Genomic DNA, 18,077 nt, shown 5'->3' on the forward strand with positions numbered 1-18,077 from the left:
TATACGAGTAAACAATGTAGGTTAGAAATTTCAGGTTTTACTGTTACAGTGCTGTCAACAGTTAAATATGAGGTCAAGAAAGAGGTCTTTATTTTACTTTTTATAAAACAAGTATTTATTTTCATTGAAGTCAAGAAAGGGTGACTATAAAGTGAGTGTTGGCAAAACAAGTATCATTGTCATGTTGAGGTGGCAGAGGGTTGTTGTCAGCAGCTGGAGAAAGTAACTAAAAAGTAACTAGTAATCTAACTTAGTTACTTTTCCAATTGAGTAATCAGTAAAGTAACTAAGTTACTTTTTCAAGGAGTAATCAGTAATTGGATTACTTTGTCAAAGTAACTGTGGCAACACTGGTGGTCACACCAGATACTGACTGGTATCCCCCCCCAATAAAACAAAACTGCACCTTTCAGAGTGGCCTTTTATTGTGGGCAGTCTAAGGCACACCGGTGCACTAATCGTGTTTAATCAGCATCTTGATATGGCACACCTGTGAGGTGGGATGGATTATCTCAGCAAAGGAGAAGTGCTCACTATCACAGATTTAGACTGGTTTGTGAACAATATTTGAGGGAAATGGTGATATTGTGTATGTGGAAAAAGTTTTAGATCTTTGAATTCATCATACAAAATGGGAGCAAAACCAAAAGTGTTGCGTTTATATTTTTTTTGAGTGTATATAGCGCTTTTCCATCTGCATCAGACACTCAAAGCGCTTTACAAATAATGCTTCACATTCACCCCGATGTCAGGGTGCTGCCATACAAGGCGCTCACTACACACCGGGAGCAATAGGGGATTAAAGACCTTGCCCAAGGGCCCTTAGTGATTTTCCAGTCAGGCGGGGATTTGAACTGAGGATCAAGCCCAACGCCTTAACCACTAGACCATCACCTCCCCCAAAGTTCACAGTAAAATCTGTAACGGTGTCTGTCATTTGCTGGTGTATGCACGAGCAGCGGCATGTTACATTTAGCCTTCAGTCTCAGATCAGGACGTGAAAACGTGCAACTTAAAAAAGTCCTGGAAAAGTGTACTATTTGCACTCAACCCTTTCACTTATACATTATTCCTCTACTCGATTTGTAGTAATACTTGTGTATTTTTATATTAATTGGCACTAAAACTACCACTGGAGACAACCCCAACATCACAATGTGGATTGTATGCAAGAACTTAGAGGTAATTGAACATTAGGGCTGTTCGTGTTTGATTTTGAATTGTACTGCTGTGTATGGTTCAGTTTTTAAGAAAGAAAATGTAGCTGTTATACTGCATTCATTACTTTTGTTATACAATGATGCCAAATGTAAGTATTTTCCAACTTTATTTCTCTAAAATAGCTTTGTCATCAGTACATGATAACTTTGCTGGATTTCAAATAGTTTCAAAGACAGTTATACAAGTTATGAAATCTATACAAATATTAAAGCAAAAGTAAATAAATAGTGTCAGTGTAAATGCCTGGGAATAAATTGTGCAGTGGTTCCCCAACCAGAGGGTGGATTCCCAAATTACCATAACAAGGGAGAAATTGTCATTTTTGTTCAATTTGAAATGCGGTCATTTTTAACCTGGATTTTTTTTTTTTCCCCTAAGTGTAACTCATGCAAACCAGAAAGAAAAATGAGCTAGACACGTTTGCTATGTTAATTCTATAACCAAATTTGTCGGCCAGTCGAGTGTGTTGAGGTGACCCGATTTTAGTGTTTTGTTTATTAAACTTCCAAAGCTGGAATTGATGGAAAAGGTTTGGAATGTGACCACTGTTGTGTATGTAGGACCATAAAGCCATTTTGTTCTTTATGGCTCCAGCTCCAGTCCTTTCCACAACTTTGCTGCATTTCTTTTATTCTGCTCCAACTCCTGAAAGACAAAGAGATTAATAAAATGACATTACCTCGCAAAAAATTCCCAGAAAACTAGGTCTAATACTTACTAAATACAGTCCTTTCTAATTTACACCTGCGTCTCTTAAAAGTCACAGTGTTGGCCAAGTGCAATCAGACAACATTATCTTTATATGGAAGATAGCGATACAGTAGGAATCAAGGACGTCAGATTACAATGTGGCCTTGAGGTGGATTTAACCTTTACGGGTGACTGAAACTAAACTTTTCCCCCTTCACTCCTAATGGTTCGTCACATTATGAGCTGGCAATCTGACTGAGGTTACAGTCAGCCAGATAACGGAGTGTTAATGTGTGTGATGGCAAAAGGTGACTACAGTTCAAGTGCCACAGCAGCAAACAGGAATACTACTCCACATCGCGTTTACAGCCGCACCATATAAGAAAGCCTATTCCTGAAAACACAACCACTCCCACAGAAATGTTACTGTAAGACATCAGCAGAACACCATCTCACCTACACAGAGCAAAGGTCTCATCAACACGAGTGTGTGTGAAAGCATGCTAGAGCAAAATCTTAATCATCTACCATTATATTTTATCAGAATGATCAGAAGTAATCTCTATTTACTTCATATTGATTACAAAGACACTCAGACCTACATCCAGGATAAACACTGCTGGAATTCTGTAAATATATGTTTGTAGCCCCCATTTCTTAAAATAGGGCAACTTCTTTCAGAATCCAAATCTGAATGAAAACTTGCTTTATTGGCAAACATGGGATGCGCATGATTGACGAGTTTCATCAAGGTCAGTGAATTTTTCTACAAGAAACTAATGAAACTCCACATCACAGAATTCACATCTGGATCACATTCAAACCAAAAAATTGAATTGTTCTTCTTTGTGAGACCGATCACACCACAAAGTTTTTTTTTTTTCTTGGAGATCAGCTGAACGCTGAATTAAAAAAGAAAAATGCGTTTACTGCATTTCCTTGATTCAATGCCTGGGCGTTAACTTTTTTCCAAACCGTGCTCAGACCCAGCACCTAAATGAGGCAGGTCTTTATTCAAGGCCAGCAATTATTAAAATGCTACTTGTTGCCTGCACTATACAGGAATATGGTGTTAAATTTCATACACATCCCTGGGTGTGGCAAACCAAAGACATCCACTTTAGATCAGAGTCCTCTGAGTCACTGCATACCCACTTCAAGCCCCTCTCCTTAGAACTGATGTGCACCTCACAAAAATTTTAACTACGTCAAAACGATGGAGACGTCAAAGACTGTGACTGGTCACTATTCCGGTTTCACTCCTTCCTCTCTCGTCATATATATAAAAACTTTTTGCAGTGCGCACACCGATTACATTTTGATCATGGATCAAATAGAGGAACGATTGGGAGAAAAACCCACAAATATGACCAATTTCACAACATAGAGTTGGAAAAACTACAAAGGTTTGGAGGTTGATGACTGCATAAAGTGGAGATCAATAACGGACAAATTAGTCCAGGAAAAAAAACAAACAAAACAAAACGCCCAACCAGGAACCATAGACTGTATATATACCAGGAGCAGTGGCGGTGCAGGTGAAAGAAAGTCCTGCCTTGTTCTCTACGTCACGTCCCCTACTATTCAAACAGTAAATTGCATTAAAACACCCACTAGAGTGACAGAGAACTTTAAAAGGGTAATGCCCATTTCAACATCATTGCTTGTCCATGGAGTTGTAGGATCATAAATCAAGCTTTAGTCTTTTAAGGACTTAGGAAAAACAGTGATTTGACCAAATGTAATCCTTTTTAATGCACATAATACCCGGCCCTTATTTAAGGCAGGTGTTGATTTTATTTCAGACGTTTTCACCTGGCCATTAAATAAGGCAGGCCCCTATTCAAAGTCAGGCATTAATCAAGGAAATATGGTAGCTGGCATGTGTCACCTGGTCTTTTTGGGCGCGCATGGCATCGATCTGAAGCTCACTGTACTGCGGGTCTTTGGCTGGATCCTTCAGCTCTCTCTGCTCATGAGTACTCTGCAAATTTCAGTGAGAACCAGGCACTGGATTACATTAAAATGTGTATCTGTGCAGGAGCATACATGTCAGATGTTTTTATCCTGTTAACCCTCTAAACCCTACAAGCTGCTCCTGGGTTTCAAAGGCATGTTTTCTTTAAAAATAAATACATGAATAACACCACAACTACACACTGTATCACAGTCACACTGCAAAACCAGAAACTGTTAGGTTTTCAAATTTGCAATGGTCCTTGAACTAATCATAGGCACTGAATGCTTTTGTCTGTAAAAGTAACTAAAGCTAAACTTACTGTGACATTTCATGAAAAATCACTTTATTCTATTTCTTCTTTAACAACTCACTAAAGGCAAACTTTTCACCAAATTCTGTCAATCAAAAATTCTGTGCTCCTCAGCTTCAGCCTGAGAAAGTCATGTGAGAAAAATTCAAGGAAATTCAATCAGGACAGAGCAGACAACAGAAGGCATGATGGATGACATATTGCCAAGAGAAAACAGAAAAAGAAACACAGCACAGGTACACCATGTATGTAGTCCATCACAATTTTCACATTTTATGTCCAGATTTTATCCAGAGTTCCTCCCAACATGATCCATATTTATTAGCTGTATCTGTCACTGTCTTTGTTTCAATTTTAAATCACAATTGATAGTCTGTCACATTTCTTTGGCTCCATAATGCAAACATTACCATATCTAGCATAGCAGTGCCATTTGAGGATCAATCAGCATGCTGCAAAACAGTGTTTCCCTGTGCATGACAACAGTCGGTTGCTGCATTTCAGCTCATGTTGGTCAAAATCCTAAATTGTTTCCAGACAAAGCAGATTTATCACCCGCAAAGTCAGGTTACAGACGCTGGCTGACGTTAAATGTATTCCTGGGGCCAGAGCTCCCGACATTGCATCTCATCTTAGGGTGCTGACGCTGCAGAAGGGAAGACAGACGAAGGAACATGACATGAGATATAGTGACACAGTTATTCACGTTGGGACCAATGATATCAGGATGAAGCACTCAGAGGTCACATAAATGGACATAGAGCTTGCCAGAAAGATGTGTCGGCATCGATTAATAGTCTCTGGTCCCCTCCCCTCCTGGGGTACTGATGAGGCGTTTAGCAGGCTGACATCGTTAAATAGGTGGCTGGTGCAGTTTTGTAGACAGCAAGGCTTTAGCTTTATTGACAACTGGCCTTCATTCTGGGGCCACCGTGGCCTGCTGATGCCGGGCAGCCTCCACCCTACTGGGGAAGGTGCCGCCATCTTATCTGCGAACAAAGATAGAGCTCTACAGGGAGGGTAACATTAGGAATCTACAGCAGGCCACGGAGCAGGTGATTAGAGACCCTGCAAGGCTTATGACAAATGTGGGTGTAGAATCCATTAGCTTAGCGGGGAATTTAGTGGAGAAAATCCACTATGGTGATAGTGCAGTTTATTTGCCAGGGAGAGAATTTCAACAAGTTGAGACTGTGGCCTGCTTCCGTAGTCATGTCCATAAAAATCATAGAGGGATATGCTTTCCAAACTTAATACCCATTACTATATTGGATGATGTTGAAATTGAGGATGGCCCAGTGGTTGTTCCAGCAATAGCAAAGATTTCGTGCCTGCTACCTACAACGCGCGTGGAATGTCTCAAACCTAAACCTACTTCTAGGCATCTTATATATGCTACTCTGGAACCACCCCTAAACCCAAACAGTTCAGCTGTCAACCCCACTGAGGTCCTTAGACTGGGTCTCATTAACTTAAGATCACTGTCCTCAAAATCACTGCTGATCAATGATTTAATTATTGATCATCACTTAGATATGATTGGGCTATGTGAAACCTGGCTTAAACCTACAGCTGTCCTCCCCTTAAATGAGGCCTGCCCACCAGCATATACATTTAGTCACATCCCTCGTAATGCGAAGCAAGGCAGGGGTGTTGCTCTTATTTATAAATCTAGGTTTAGCTTATTAGCTGTTGGGGGTTACAAATATAACTTGTTTGAGCTTCTGATTCTCCACTCTGCTCAGGATGTTACACATTGCCAAGGTCAAGAAGAATAAAAATCAGCCGTATTACTTTGTCACTGTATATAGGCCTCCTGGCCCATATTCTGATTTCTTAGATGAATTTGGTGCTTTCATCTCTAATTTGTCAACTAGTGCAGATAACATTCTGATCATTGGTGACTTTAACATTCATATAAATAAGCCTTCTGATCCCCGCTGCAAATCATTTATGGAAATTGTGGATGCATTAGGATTTTGGCAATGCTTTCGGGGTTCGACACACATTAGTGGAAATACCCTGGATCTGGTTCTCGCACGTGGTACTGCTGTCACGAATACTGACATCATGCCTCTTACATCAGTGGTGTCTGATCACGCACTTAAGTTTACAGTTTCGCTGCCGTGTTTAGTGGAACAACAACCTTATAGATCATTACGGCGATGCATCAACTCCTCAACTAAGACTGAACTCGAAGCTAGAGTGCCTCATGTCTTAGTTTCACATTTGACAAATACCCAGTCAGTAGACAGACTTGTAGATAGTTTAAACTCAGTGCTCAAAACTACACTCAACATGATTGCACCACCTGCGTTAAAACCGCTTCCCCAAATCACAGTCACCTTGGTTCAATGATTATCTGCGTGACCTCAAGCATAAAGCAAGAGGTCTAGAACGGAAATGGCGTCGTTCAAAATTAGAAGTATTGCACCTTGCGTGGTGTGATGCTATCTTAAGACTATAAGCATGCATTATTGGCTGCAAAGCAGACCTACTACTCTAATTTGATCAACAAAAACAAGCATAACTCAAAGTTCTTGTCCAACATGGTGGCAACACTTATGCATGGACAACCACCTGTAGTTCGCTCTCCTTTTATAGCACAAGATTTCCTGGATTACTTTGGGAAGAAAATAGAAGACATCAGGTTAAATGTATCCCAGCATGCCTTAACCCAGCCATTACACCCTGCTATTGAGGTGGGTGCCACTACTGAGGTATTACCTAGATTTACAGAATTTGATAGTATCTCACTAGGCATGCTGACAAAACTCGTAATGTCAACAAAAAGCACAACCTGTTTATTTGATCCTATAGCAACAAAACTGTTTAAGGACCTGTGGCCCACTCTTGGGCCGACTGTGCTGGAAATTATTAATCTTTCTTTAACTTCTGGATCTGTTCTTAAATGTTTCAAATCTGCAGTGATTAAACCATTACTTAAGAAACCTAATCTTGACCCTAGTGTATTGAAAAACTATCAGCCGATATCAAATCTATAATTTTTCTCTAAAATTCCAAAAAGTGGTGTCACGGCAGCTCGTAGAGTATCGTACTGAGAATAATCTCTTTGAGCCACTGCAGTCTACTTTTAGAAAATATCATTCCACAAAGACGGCTCTCACTAAAGTGGTGAATGATCTTCTGCTTACAATGGATTCAGACACCACTACGGTTCTGTTACTTAGATCTCAGTGCTGCATTTGATACAGTGGATTATCATATTCTACTTGATAGGCTGGAAAGTCATTTTGGGATTACTGGGAGTGCCCTTGCATGGCTGACGTCATACTTGACCAGTCGTTCTGTGTTTTGTACAGTAACACTACCTCTAACCTTAGTGACATGAAATTTGGGGTTCCACAGGGGTTTGTCTTAGGCCCCCTGCTTTTCTCCCTTTATATAGCACCCCTTGGGCACATATTGTGGTGTTTTGGAATTACCTTTCACTGCTATGCAGATGATACACAGTTATACATGCCGATAACTGCTGGTAATGTCGTTCACATAAAATCCTTAGAAGACTGCCTTGCAGCAGTGAGAAGTTGGATGTCTAGAAACTTCCTACTTTTAAACTCTGATAAGACTGAAATGATGGTTCTTGGTCCAGTGAGACATCGGCATCAATTTGACCAGTTAACGCTCAGCCTCGGCTTGTGTGTCATACATCACACTGACAAGGTGAGGAACCTTGGGGTAATTTTTGATCCTTCGTTGTCCTTTGGCCTCCACATTAGAAATATTACTGGGACTGCTTTCTTCTACCTGCGAAATACACCGAAGATTCGTCCCATCCTGTCTATGGCTGATGCTGAGACCCTGATCCATGCATTTATCTCTTCTAGATTGGACTACTGCAATGTTCTATTTTCTGGTTTACCACAGTCTAGCATTAGGGGTCTCCAATTGGTTCAAAATGCTGCAGCCAGACTTTTGACACGAAGCAGAAAATACAACCACATTACACACATTTTGGCATCCCTTCACTGGCTTCCTGTCCCAGTGAGATCAGATTTTAAGGATCTGCTACTAACCTACAAAATTATTCATGGACTGGCACCTCCCTACCTAGCTGACCTAATTAAACCTTACGTACCGGCCCGGGCTTTACGTTCTCAGGGTGCAGGACTACTTTGTGTCCCTAAGGTGAATAAGAAGTCTAGGGTCACAGAGCTTTCTCTTATCGTGCCCCTGTTCTGTGGAATGATCTCCCTGCGTCAATAAAAGTCAGATTCTGTGGAGATTTTCAAGTCCAGACTTAAGACGCACTTATTTTCCCTTTCATATGGCTAGCATACTGGTACAGTTTTGTCTGATGCTTTTTACTCTTTTAATTAATTTTATTAGTAATTGGAGCGGGCTGCGGCCTCAACTTTACCTAAATTCTGGGTCTTTTAGTGAAGCTTAGGGCTAGTGGCCGGTGATCACCTTAGTATTTCTGTTTTTCTTGTTGTTTAATGCTGGCAAATTATACATTATTTTTTGTCTTTCTGACGCCTGATTCTGTTTTTTCTCTCTGTTTAAGGTGCAGCTCCATCCAGAGATGGGAGTTGTATTTGTGTTGGCGATCCTCCTGTCCTGTGCGCCAATAGCATTTTTTGTATATTCATCCGTGAATTGTTCTGTAATTTATGTTTGTAGCATGGCCCAAGCAGAGGGTCACCCCTTTGAGTCTGGTCTGCTTGAGGTTTCTTCCTCAGAGGGAGTTTTTCCTTACCACTGTTGCTCTGGGGGTTGGTAAGGTTAGACCTTACCTATATGAAGCGCTTTGAGGCAACTCTGTTGTGATTTGGCGCTATATAAATGAAAATAAATTGAAATTTGCAGATTCTGATCATAATGGTGATATATGATTGTTAAGCCTTTAAATAATAATAATAATAATAATAATAATAATAATAATATATAAAATTATAGTGATGTCAAAGAAAAGCCTTTTTTAAATCAAAAGTGACTATAGATTTATACAATGCAGTTTGGAAAATAATAAAAAAAGGGTGTTGCAGGGGATTAAATTACCTCATCAGGAAAGACATGCTCGTAGACTTTCTTCCACAGGTCCTTTGGGTTTTTTGCACGTAAAGAAGTAATGTCCACATTCTCAGTGGGAGGGGAGCCTTAAGTATTAGGAACATAGTAAAAATTCAGTATCTTGCATTCAACTTCACAAATGGGCAGACTGAGGACCAACTGCCTTATATACCAGTGCTGTCAGTATACTGTACATCTACTGCAGTGCATCTCTGAACACAGCATTTATTTTAAATGCATTACTCCGTTTAACCACACAGTGGAGCTGTACTCACCTATTTGGCTGAAGGAGTCTGAGCCTGCAGGGATGATCAGAGGCTTAGTGTAGTCACATGACACAGTTTCCTGATCAAGACCAAAGGAATGAAGATGGACCATCAAAAGTCAAGTTTGAGGATAAATGCTCTGCGCTGCTGTCCAATAGACGTCTATCCTCCTTACCCTCTGTCTATACCAAATGCCAGGTGGGAGAAGAAGTTCTTGGATTTTGACATTAGGCTCTCAGACTTGATGCTAGAAAACTTATGAAATAATTTAAAAAAAAGACTTAAGTCACTGGAAAAAAATATTCACACTAGAAGAAGTGTTTGACTCATGAATGTACAGTAAAATTATACTCACAATGAGAGAAGCTGCGTAATAGTGGGCTATGAATCTCAGTGTTTTACTGATTACTTTCTTCTTGTTAGAATCAAATTCCTACAACACAGAAAGGAAAGCTGACTCAAAAACTCAAACGTGCCACATAAATTATACCTACAGCTAGGAGGGGAAAAAACAAAACAAACAAAAACAAAATGTTTAACAATTTTTTTTTTTTTAAGTGTTTTACCTGAAAGATGTCATACTTGCTGCCAATGATGAGCAAAGGAACAGGAAAGGGACTGATGAGCTCTCTGTCCTGTTGAGTCAAAATTAACAAATACTGTCTCACAACTAAACAGCAAACATAAAAAAGCCAAGGGTAATACTGAGGCTAACCTGCCTTGTAGAGTCCAACTTCAAACTTATGCAAGTTAAAATCTAGAGCAGCAAGTTTCTTCCCAATCCATTACGTCCCTGTAGCTTTATCGTGAACACTAGATTTCAGAGACTTGACTTTCAGGTGGCCACAATTAGAATCAAAACATAAACGTCAAACTTGTTCAAGGTCTTAATGAGGTGACCTTGTATACCATGTTTCTCTTTGATAAACAAAATCTTTGTGAAGCTATCACATACATATTGACCCCAGGGACACATGGACATGTTTTATTAATAATATTTTTATACCATACTAGAGCACTGTTTGTGGAAATCCACAGAATCAAGATGTGACATGACTCTCGAGTGAAGTGGGTGACGGAAAAGAAGAGTTCTTACAGGATAATCTTTAGGAAAGATGTGCGCTGCTGATCGAATAGATGCCTGGTGTTTGACTCCAGCTTTCTCTGCTCGCTGCACCAGGGAAAACGCCTTCTCCACCTGAGCTTGTGCTTCCTGCAACAGCTTTTCCATAGTTCTCCACAGGGTGTTGGGTTTAGACAGGTCCAAGATCAGGATGACAGAGAGAGATCTGAGAATGGACAAGAATGACAAAGATGTCTGTGTAGTCACATGACACAGATTTCCTGATCAAAATAAAGGAAAACTTTTATGTCTGTGTAAATAAAACACTACACAGACATAATGTTGTGTTTACACATAATGACGACGTCACAAATGCCACAAAGTATACATTCTTGGCCACTGATCATGAATGTGATGATTTGAGGGAGAGGCGTCAGGTGTCCTCAGGAACTGCTGCAACCTGTTACCACGCGTTACGACTAATGGCACGTGTTGTTGGCGAATTATCAGGAACCATTACGCGTGGTCAAGAATAATGTTCCACGCTGTAGCGCATCTTTATGTTCTGTCACGCTGTGAATGAGGCGACTTATCTCCACCCACACACCTATATTGATCCATCAACTGCTGAACAATTCTGATTGCTCCAGTTTGCTCCTCAAAATCCACAGCAGAAGAACTTTGTGACTGCATGCTTAGTTGGGCTCTGTGCCATGGAGTGGCGCAGAGAGGAGGAGGAGACGGAGAGAGCCAGATGTGTGGCTCCACGCGGCTCTCATCTTGCTCATTTTCCCAAACATCAGGCACAGCTGCAGCAACAGATGGAACACCAGCAGGAGTGCACTGATGAGCATTGGAACGAAACTTTTAGCCGACTTGGCGTCACTGTCCTTCTTCAGCATGCTGCAGCAATGAAACTGAAAAACTGAATGCAGGATCAACACACTCAGTTGTGACCTCCACGACATGAGGTGAAATGAGGGTGGTGCGAGACATTCATGGAAGATTTTTTGACAGCCAAAAACATGTTCCACGAAAATCACAAATATCACGCACTATTAAGAAACCTATTCAGATGCGTTAAGTTACATTAAGAATGTCAGGAGTGTGCCAAGAATGGCGCAAATATGACAGTCATAACGCGTCCTGCCTATGCGTAAACGCAGCGTAAAAGGAGGAAGATGTTTTTACCTGACACTTAGAGGTGTGATGGGGATCTGAACCAGTTCTGACAAAGATATCCCTCCTCCCAACTCCCATATGTGTGCGATGTCTTTGAGCTGGAAGAAGAAAGAATCAGTTTCATCATGTCACTCATTCAGTGCTGAATTTACTACAATGAAACAGGTCCATAATCTGTGTGCACTTTGGGTGCCTCACATGGCGGCATGCTGACATCCGCGAGTGTGAATATGAGGCATCAGTGTAAAGCGATTTGACTGTCTGCATCAGATGGAAAAGTGCTACAGAAATACAGTGTGCTTACTGCAACAATTCTGTCCTTTTCAACTTGTGTGAAAGCTCAACACCACCATTCACACTTCAGCTCTCTCTTAGAAAAATAAACTATTTTATTCAGGTAGAGTTGTTACTACATTTTCATTGGGATGTTAACAGCTTTTCATTCCCGTTTAGGAACATTATAGTGATAAGATGGCAAATAATAAGAAGAACAGTTTCTTACTGCGTTGTGTCCTCGAGTCCTTCTGCCGAAAGTGTATTCCAGAGCTAAAGTTGGTTTGGGTGGTTCCTCCCTGTTTGAAGACAAAGTTCTCTAACAGTTTACTTATTAGTTTAACAGACATGTTGGGCACTGACATTTTATTATGTCAAGCACTTTTAAATTTTCTACCTGAAAGTGTTATATCAACAAAATTATTACTAAACAAGAGCAATCCGAGAATTCTGACATCTGCTAATCCAGATCACCTCCAAAATTTAATGGAGTCTTCCATGGCCTAATATCTATTTGTGGTGAAAATTTCATCAAAATCTGTGCAGTAGCTTTGACGTAATCATGTTAATAGACAGACAAATAAATAAACAACAATGATTTTATTACATCCTTGGCGAAGTAATAAACAAGTCAGCAGTGGCCTTGGTTTCCATCAGACCTACACTTTGGAAATGAAAGAAACTGATTGAAGATACATGCAACTTCAAAAACCCACCAACCTGCTCCTAATTTCCATTATACATGCAATGATAAGATTAATTTCTGTAACATGTCCAGCAGGTGGCAGACTGCTACATGATACACTAGTGTGCTTTGATAGAGAGTGGCAACATGAGTCAAAAAAAAAAAAAAAAAAAAAAAAAATCGGTCACGTGGACCCCTGGTGCCATCTTGGGTTCAAAATAGCGTTTGCGCTCTGTCTGCATGTAAATCCAGCTATTTTATTTATTTATTTGCTGAAAATGCCGGGTTGCTGTGCATTTGGATGCAAAAATAGACACAGCAAGGGCTTCAAGATATATAGATTCCCTTCAGATCCCAACGGAAGAAAAATTTGGGAAAATAAAGTCAACTGTGTTGGATGGAAGCCGACATCATCGTCAAACCTTTGAGAAGTAAATTTATTGTTCAGTCCCATGTACAGACAAACTCACCTAAACCACCATCATATAAACCAGATATTTGCAGTCACCGGACAAAAAAGTCCCAAAATTTTTGTATTGTTTTCCATGTTATAAAACACCATATAACAGATTTTGTACAACAGATTTTTCGCTCATGTCAGATAAAATGCCCCGTCCGACCGCAATGTATTTCCATTCAACCTCTCACATGTGGGACCAGTGTCATTTCCATGATTAAAAGCCCAACTGCTTATTTTTCAAACAGTGTTCAGACTGGAACCTGCAGCCTGGCGTGCAACAAAGCTTTGCTGCTTTCACTGGTTTTGCAGTGCGCACGCCATTTACATTTTGATAATGGATCAAATACATTTGGCAGAAAAAAATTTCAGAGGAAATTTTGACCCGGTCATTAAATGAGGAGCATGTCCCGATTCAGGATTCCCCGTAGATGTTCGGCGCCTCCTGCCTATAACTAATCTGTTACATACATATCGCTCACATCGGATAAAATGTCCCGTCCGATTGCAATGTATTTCCATTAAACCTCTTGCATGTGGGACATTAAAAACCCGAGCAGTCTGGACGTGCAGAGGTACAAATAAAATTTCAGCACTCTGACACTTGCCGATTTGAGTAAAGTGGGACCAGAGTCATTTCTCTGATTAAGAGTGCGACCGTTTATTTTTTTCAAACTGTGTTCAGACTGGGACCTGCAGCCTAATGTGCACCTGTTAAATCAGACACAAACGACTGTGATTTGACAAGTTTCTGCTTTCAATCCTTCATCTGCCATCATATTAATAACAGTTTTTACAGTTTGATTACAAATTGATCAGAAAAGTTTGCAACTTTACAGCACGAAGTCGATAAAAGAGGAAAATGTACAGTTTACCTTTGATTTGGAGCTGATGATTGTAGAAAGAAAAGCTTGTCGAGGGGTCAAATTAGTCCAAAATAAAGCATAATCCAGAGACGGAGAACTTTAAACTGTCACGCACGTCACTGCATGACACTGAGTTACAGAGATGCAGTTGCATAAATCAGGCTTTAAATTAATTAAATAAATCATCAGAAATTGTAAATTTATGTAAATGTGATAGCATAACTCTTTTTATATTTATGTGATAGTACCTGTACTTGGATGTGTTGCTGTATGTGGTTAAATTATTTTTTTTTTAATTGTTGAAAACATTAAAGGTTTTCAATTGAACTAATTGAAGAAAATAAGAACAACCCCAGGTTTCTTTTCAGCACTGTAGCCAGGCTGACAAAGAGTCAGAGCTCTATTGAGCTGAGTATTCCATTAACTTTAACTAGTAATGACTTCATGACTTTCTTTGCTAACAAAATTTTAACTATTAGAGAAAAAATTACTCATAACCATCCCAAAGACGTATCGTTATCTTTGGCTGCTTTCAGTGATGCCGGTATTTGGTTAGACTCTTTCTCTCAGATTGTTCTGTCTGAGTTATTTTCATTAGTTACTTCATCCAAACCATCAACATGTCTATTAGACCCCATTCCTACCAGGCTGCTCAAGGAAGCCCTACCATTATTTAATGTTTCGATCTTAAATATGATCAATCTATCTTTGTTAGTTGGCTATGTACCACAGGCTTTTAAGGTGGCAGTAATTAAACCATTACTTAAAAAGCCATCACTTGACCCAGCTATCTTAGCTAATTATAGGCCAATCTCCAACCTTCCTTTTCTCTCAAAAATTCTTGAAAGGGTAGTTGTAAAACAGCTAACTGATCATCTGCAGAGGAATGGTCTATTTGAAGAGTTTCAGTCAGGTTTTAGAATTCATCATAGTACAGAAACAGCATTATTGAAGGTTACAAATGATCTTCTTATGGCCTCAGACAGTGGACTCATCTCTGTGCTTGTTCTGTTAGACCTCAGTGCTGCTTTTGATACTGTTGACCATAAAAGTTTATTACAGAGATTAGAGCATGCCATAGGTATTAAAGGCACTGCGCTGCGGTGGTTTGAATCATATTTGTCTAATAGATTACAATTTGTTCATGTAAATGGGGAATCTTCTTCACAGACTAAAGTTAATTATGGAGTTCCACAAGGTTCTGTGCTAGGACCAATTTTATTCACTTTATACATGCTTCCCTTAGGCAGTATTATTAGACGGTATTGCTTAAATTTTCATTGTTACGCAGATGATACCCAGCTTTATCTATCCATGAAGCCAGAGGACACACACCAATTAGCTAAACTGCAGGATTGTCTTACAGACATAAAGACATGGATGACCTCTAATTTCCTGCTTTTAAACTCAGATAAAACTGAAGTTATTGTACTTGGCCCCACAAATCTTAGAAACATGGTGTCTAACCAGATCCTTACTGTGGATGGCATTACCCTGACCTCTAGTAATACTGTGAGAAATCTTGGAGTCATTTTTGATCAGGATATGTCATTCAAAGCGCATATTAAACAAATATGTAGGACTGCTTTTTTGCATTTACGCAATATCTCTAAAATCAGAAAGGTCTTGTCTCAGAGTGATGCTGAAAAACTAATTCATGCATTTATTTCCTCTAGGCTGGACTATTGTAATTCATTATTATCAGGTTGTCCTAAAAGTTCCCTAAAAAGCCTTCAGTTAATTCAAAATGCTGCAGCTAGAGTACTGACGGGGACTAGAAGGAGAGAGCATATCTCACCCATATTGGCCTCTCTTCATTGGCTTCCTGTTAATTCTAGAATAGAATTTAAAATTCTTCTTCTTACTTATAAGGTTTTGAATAATCAGGTCCCATCTTATCTTAGGGACCTCGTAGTACCATATCACCCCAATAGAGCGCTTCGCTCTCAGACTGCAGGCTTACTTGTAGTTCCTAGGGTTTGTAAGAGTAGAATGGGAGGCAGAGCCTTCAGCTTTCAGGCTCCTCTCCTGTGGAACCAGCTCCCAATTCAGATCAGGGAGACAGACACCCTCTCTACTTTTAAGATTAGGCTTAAAACTTTCCTTTTTGCTAAAGCTTATAGTTAGGGCTGGATCAGGTGACCCTGAACCATCCCTTAGTTATGCTGCTATAGACGTAGACTGCTGGGGGGTTCCCATGATGCACTGTTTCTTTCTCTTTTTGCTCTGTATGCACCACTCTGCATTTAATCATTAGTGATCGATCTCTGCTCCCCTCCACAGCATGTCTTTTTCCTGGTTCTCTCCCTCAGCCCCAACCAGTCCCAGCAGAAGACTACCCCTCCCTGAGCCTGGTTCTGCTGGAGGTTTCTTCCTGTTAAAAGGGAGTTTTTCCTTCCCACTGTAGCCAAGTGCTTGCTCACAGGGGGTCGTTTTGACCGTTGGGGTTTTACATAATTATTGTATGGCCTTGCCTTACAATATAAAGCGCCTTGGGGCAACTGTTTGTTGTGATTTGGCGCTATATAAAAAAATTGATTGATTGATTGATTCAATAATTCAGTGCAGTTGGAGCCAAAATGGCGCCATGTTCTGAGTTGATGCCACTCTCTATCTAGGTACACTACGTTGACTTTTGGTCAGCTGTAAAGGATTAGTCAGTTTTCACTACATTTTACACAATATATGACGAGGTTTTAGCCAAACTCAAGTTGTTGTTGTTCTGACCTGTCGAGGCATCTGAGGAGAATCGACGTTTTACCCTGAAAGAACCAAAGCGAAGCTGTGGTTAGCAGCTCTGTTGCGCTTCACTTTAAAAAGCAGCAATTGTTCAGAATAAGATACAGCAGTCCTCTAAACGTACCCCGTTCTTACTCCCCATCAGAAACACGGTCCTTTCGCTGACCGCTTCTCCTCCGTCCTCCTCCCCACCTCCTCTCTCCCGACTCCGGACCTCCGCCGCAGCCAAATCCCACAGCGAGTCTGAGCTAACACAAAAAAACGACACAAAAAATGATCTCACTGTTGTTAAACTCCTTTCACCATGATGAAATGATCAAATTCTCACCCTTCTACCGGCATTTCCGACCAGCTCTGACAAGCTTGCCTCAGATAACGAAAAACGAACGTTTCGAAGCTTGTGTTGAACTCGTAGCTTGCAAAACCTGAAGCTTTTTTTCAAGAAACTTTATTAACAAACTGTACACAAGTTAAACATGAACAACACACAGCACAACATGATGAAAGTTTGTAAAAAATAAATATATCAATAACCAATGCACAAAAAATAAAACTGTTCACATATACAATGGGTCCATTAAAGAAAGAAAGAATAAATAAACAAATAAATAAATATTAATAAGAGTAGGTGAATTTTATTTAAAAAAAAATAACTGACAAAAAGTATTTAAGTTTACGGGCTTCAGTTAAAAAAATCTCAAAAAATTCAAAAAAATGCAATGCTTTTTAAAAAAAAAATGTGAGCTAAAGAGGGAATTAATTTAAATCAAAGAGAGGAAAAGAGAACCGTGAACCTAAAAATTTGTTCAGGAATTTTTTAAAAATTCGAAATAACGTAAAACAGTGAACAACATAGTATAAACATTTATTGCTACATTATATCTCTTAAAGTGAAACAATGAGTTACATTGATGCTATTGCAAATATAAATTTATTTAAGACCAGAATTTTGTTGTCATATTTACACTCTATCTATTTGCACTGTGGCGAATTTTGAAATAACCAAGTTACTGATGACATAACTACAGTTAAAGAGATTATGTTTGTTTTTCGTCAGCCTATATGTCAGCCAATGATTTAACTAAACAACATCCGAATGAGGATACAATTTTTTTGTTCTTACCCAGTGTATTTCCGCTGCACTACAGCTATTTCTCCACCAGATGTCCTCCACGAGTCCAATGAATTAGAGAGCGCTCTGCAATGAATGAAGCTTCGGGTAGTGAACCAATTTTGAGTTGGGTAAAACGAAGGTTCAACGCTTTCAAACGTTGCCAGAGTAACGACGCTTGGTCGTCGCTAGCCCGAGGTCGTTGTGAGGTGCATTGTGG

At 39.8% G+C, this 18,077-nt stretch overlaps 1 protein-coding gene across 1 annotated transcript; it reads right to left on the minus strand.

Annotated features, from left to right (window-relative positions):
* Window positions 1-1,310: 1,310 nt before the first annotated feature.
* Window positions 1,311-17,180, minus strand: dync2li1 (dynein, cytoplasmic 2, light intermediate chain 1). Its single transcript, XM_034184856.1, has 13 exons — window positions 17,075-17,180; window positions 16,871-16,994; window positions 16,735-16,769; window positions 12,229-12,298; window positions 11,736-11,824; window positions 10,578-10,770; window positions 10,048-10,116; window positions 9,837-9,914; window positions 9,657-9,736; window positions 9,491-9,561; window positions 9,204-9,301; window positions 3,803-3,895; window positions 1,311-1,866 (listed from the first exon to the last, which is right to left on the minus strand). Exons 1-13 carry the CDS (start codon window positions 17,086-17,088, stop codon window positions 1,804-1,806), a joined length of 1,077 nt encoding a protein of 358 aa, XP_034040747.1. The 5' UTR covers window positions 17,089-17,180; the 3' UTR covers window positions 1,311-1,803.
* Window positions 17,181-18,077: the final 897 nt, after the last annotated feature.

The sequence above is a fragment of the Thalassophryne amazonica genome, chromosome 13 (genome assembly GCF_902500255.1).
Source record: "Thalassophryne amazonica chromosome 13, fThaAma1.1, whole genome shotgun sequence".
Lineage (NCBI taxonomy): Eukaryota > Metazoa > Chordata > Actinopteri > Batrachoidiformes > Batrachoididae > Thalassophryne > Thalassophryne amazonica.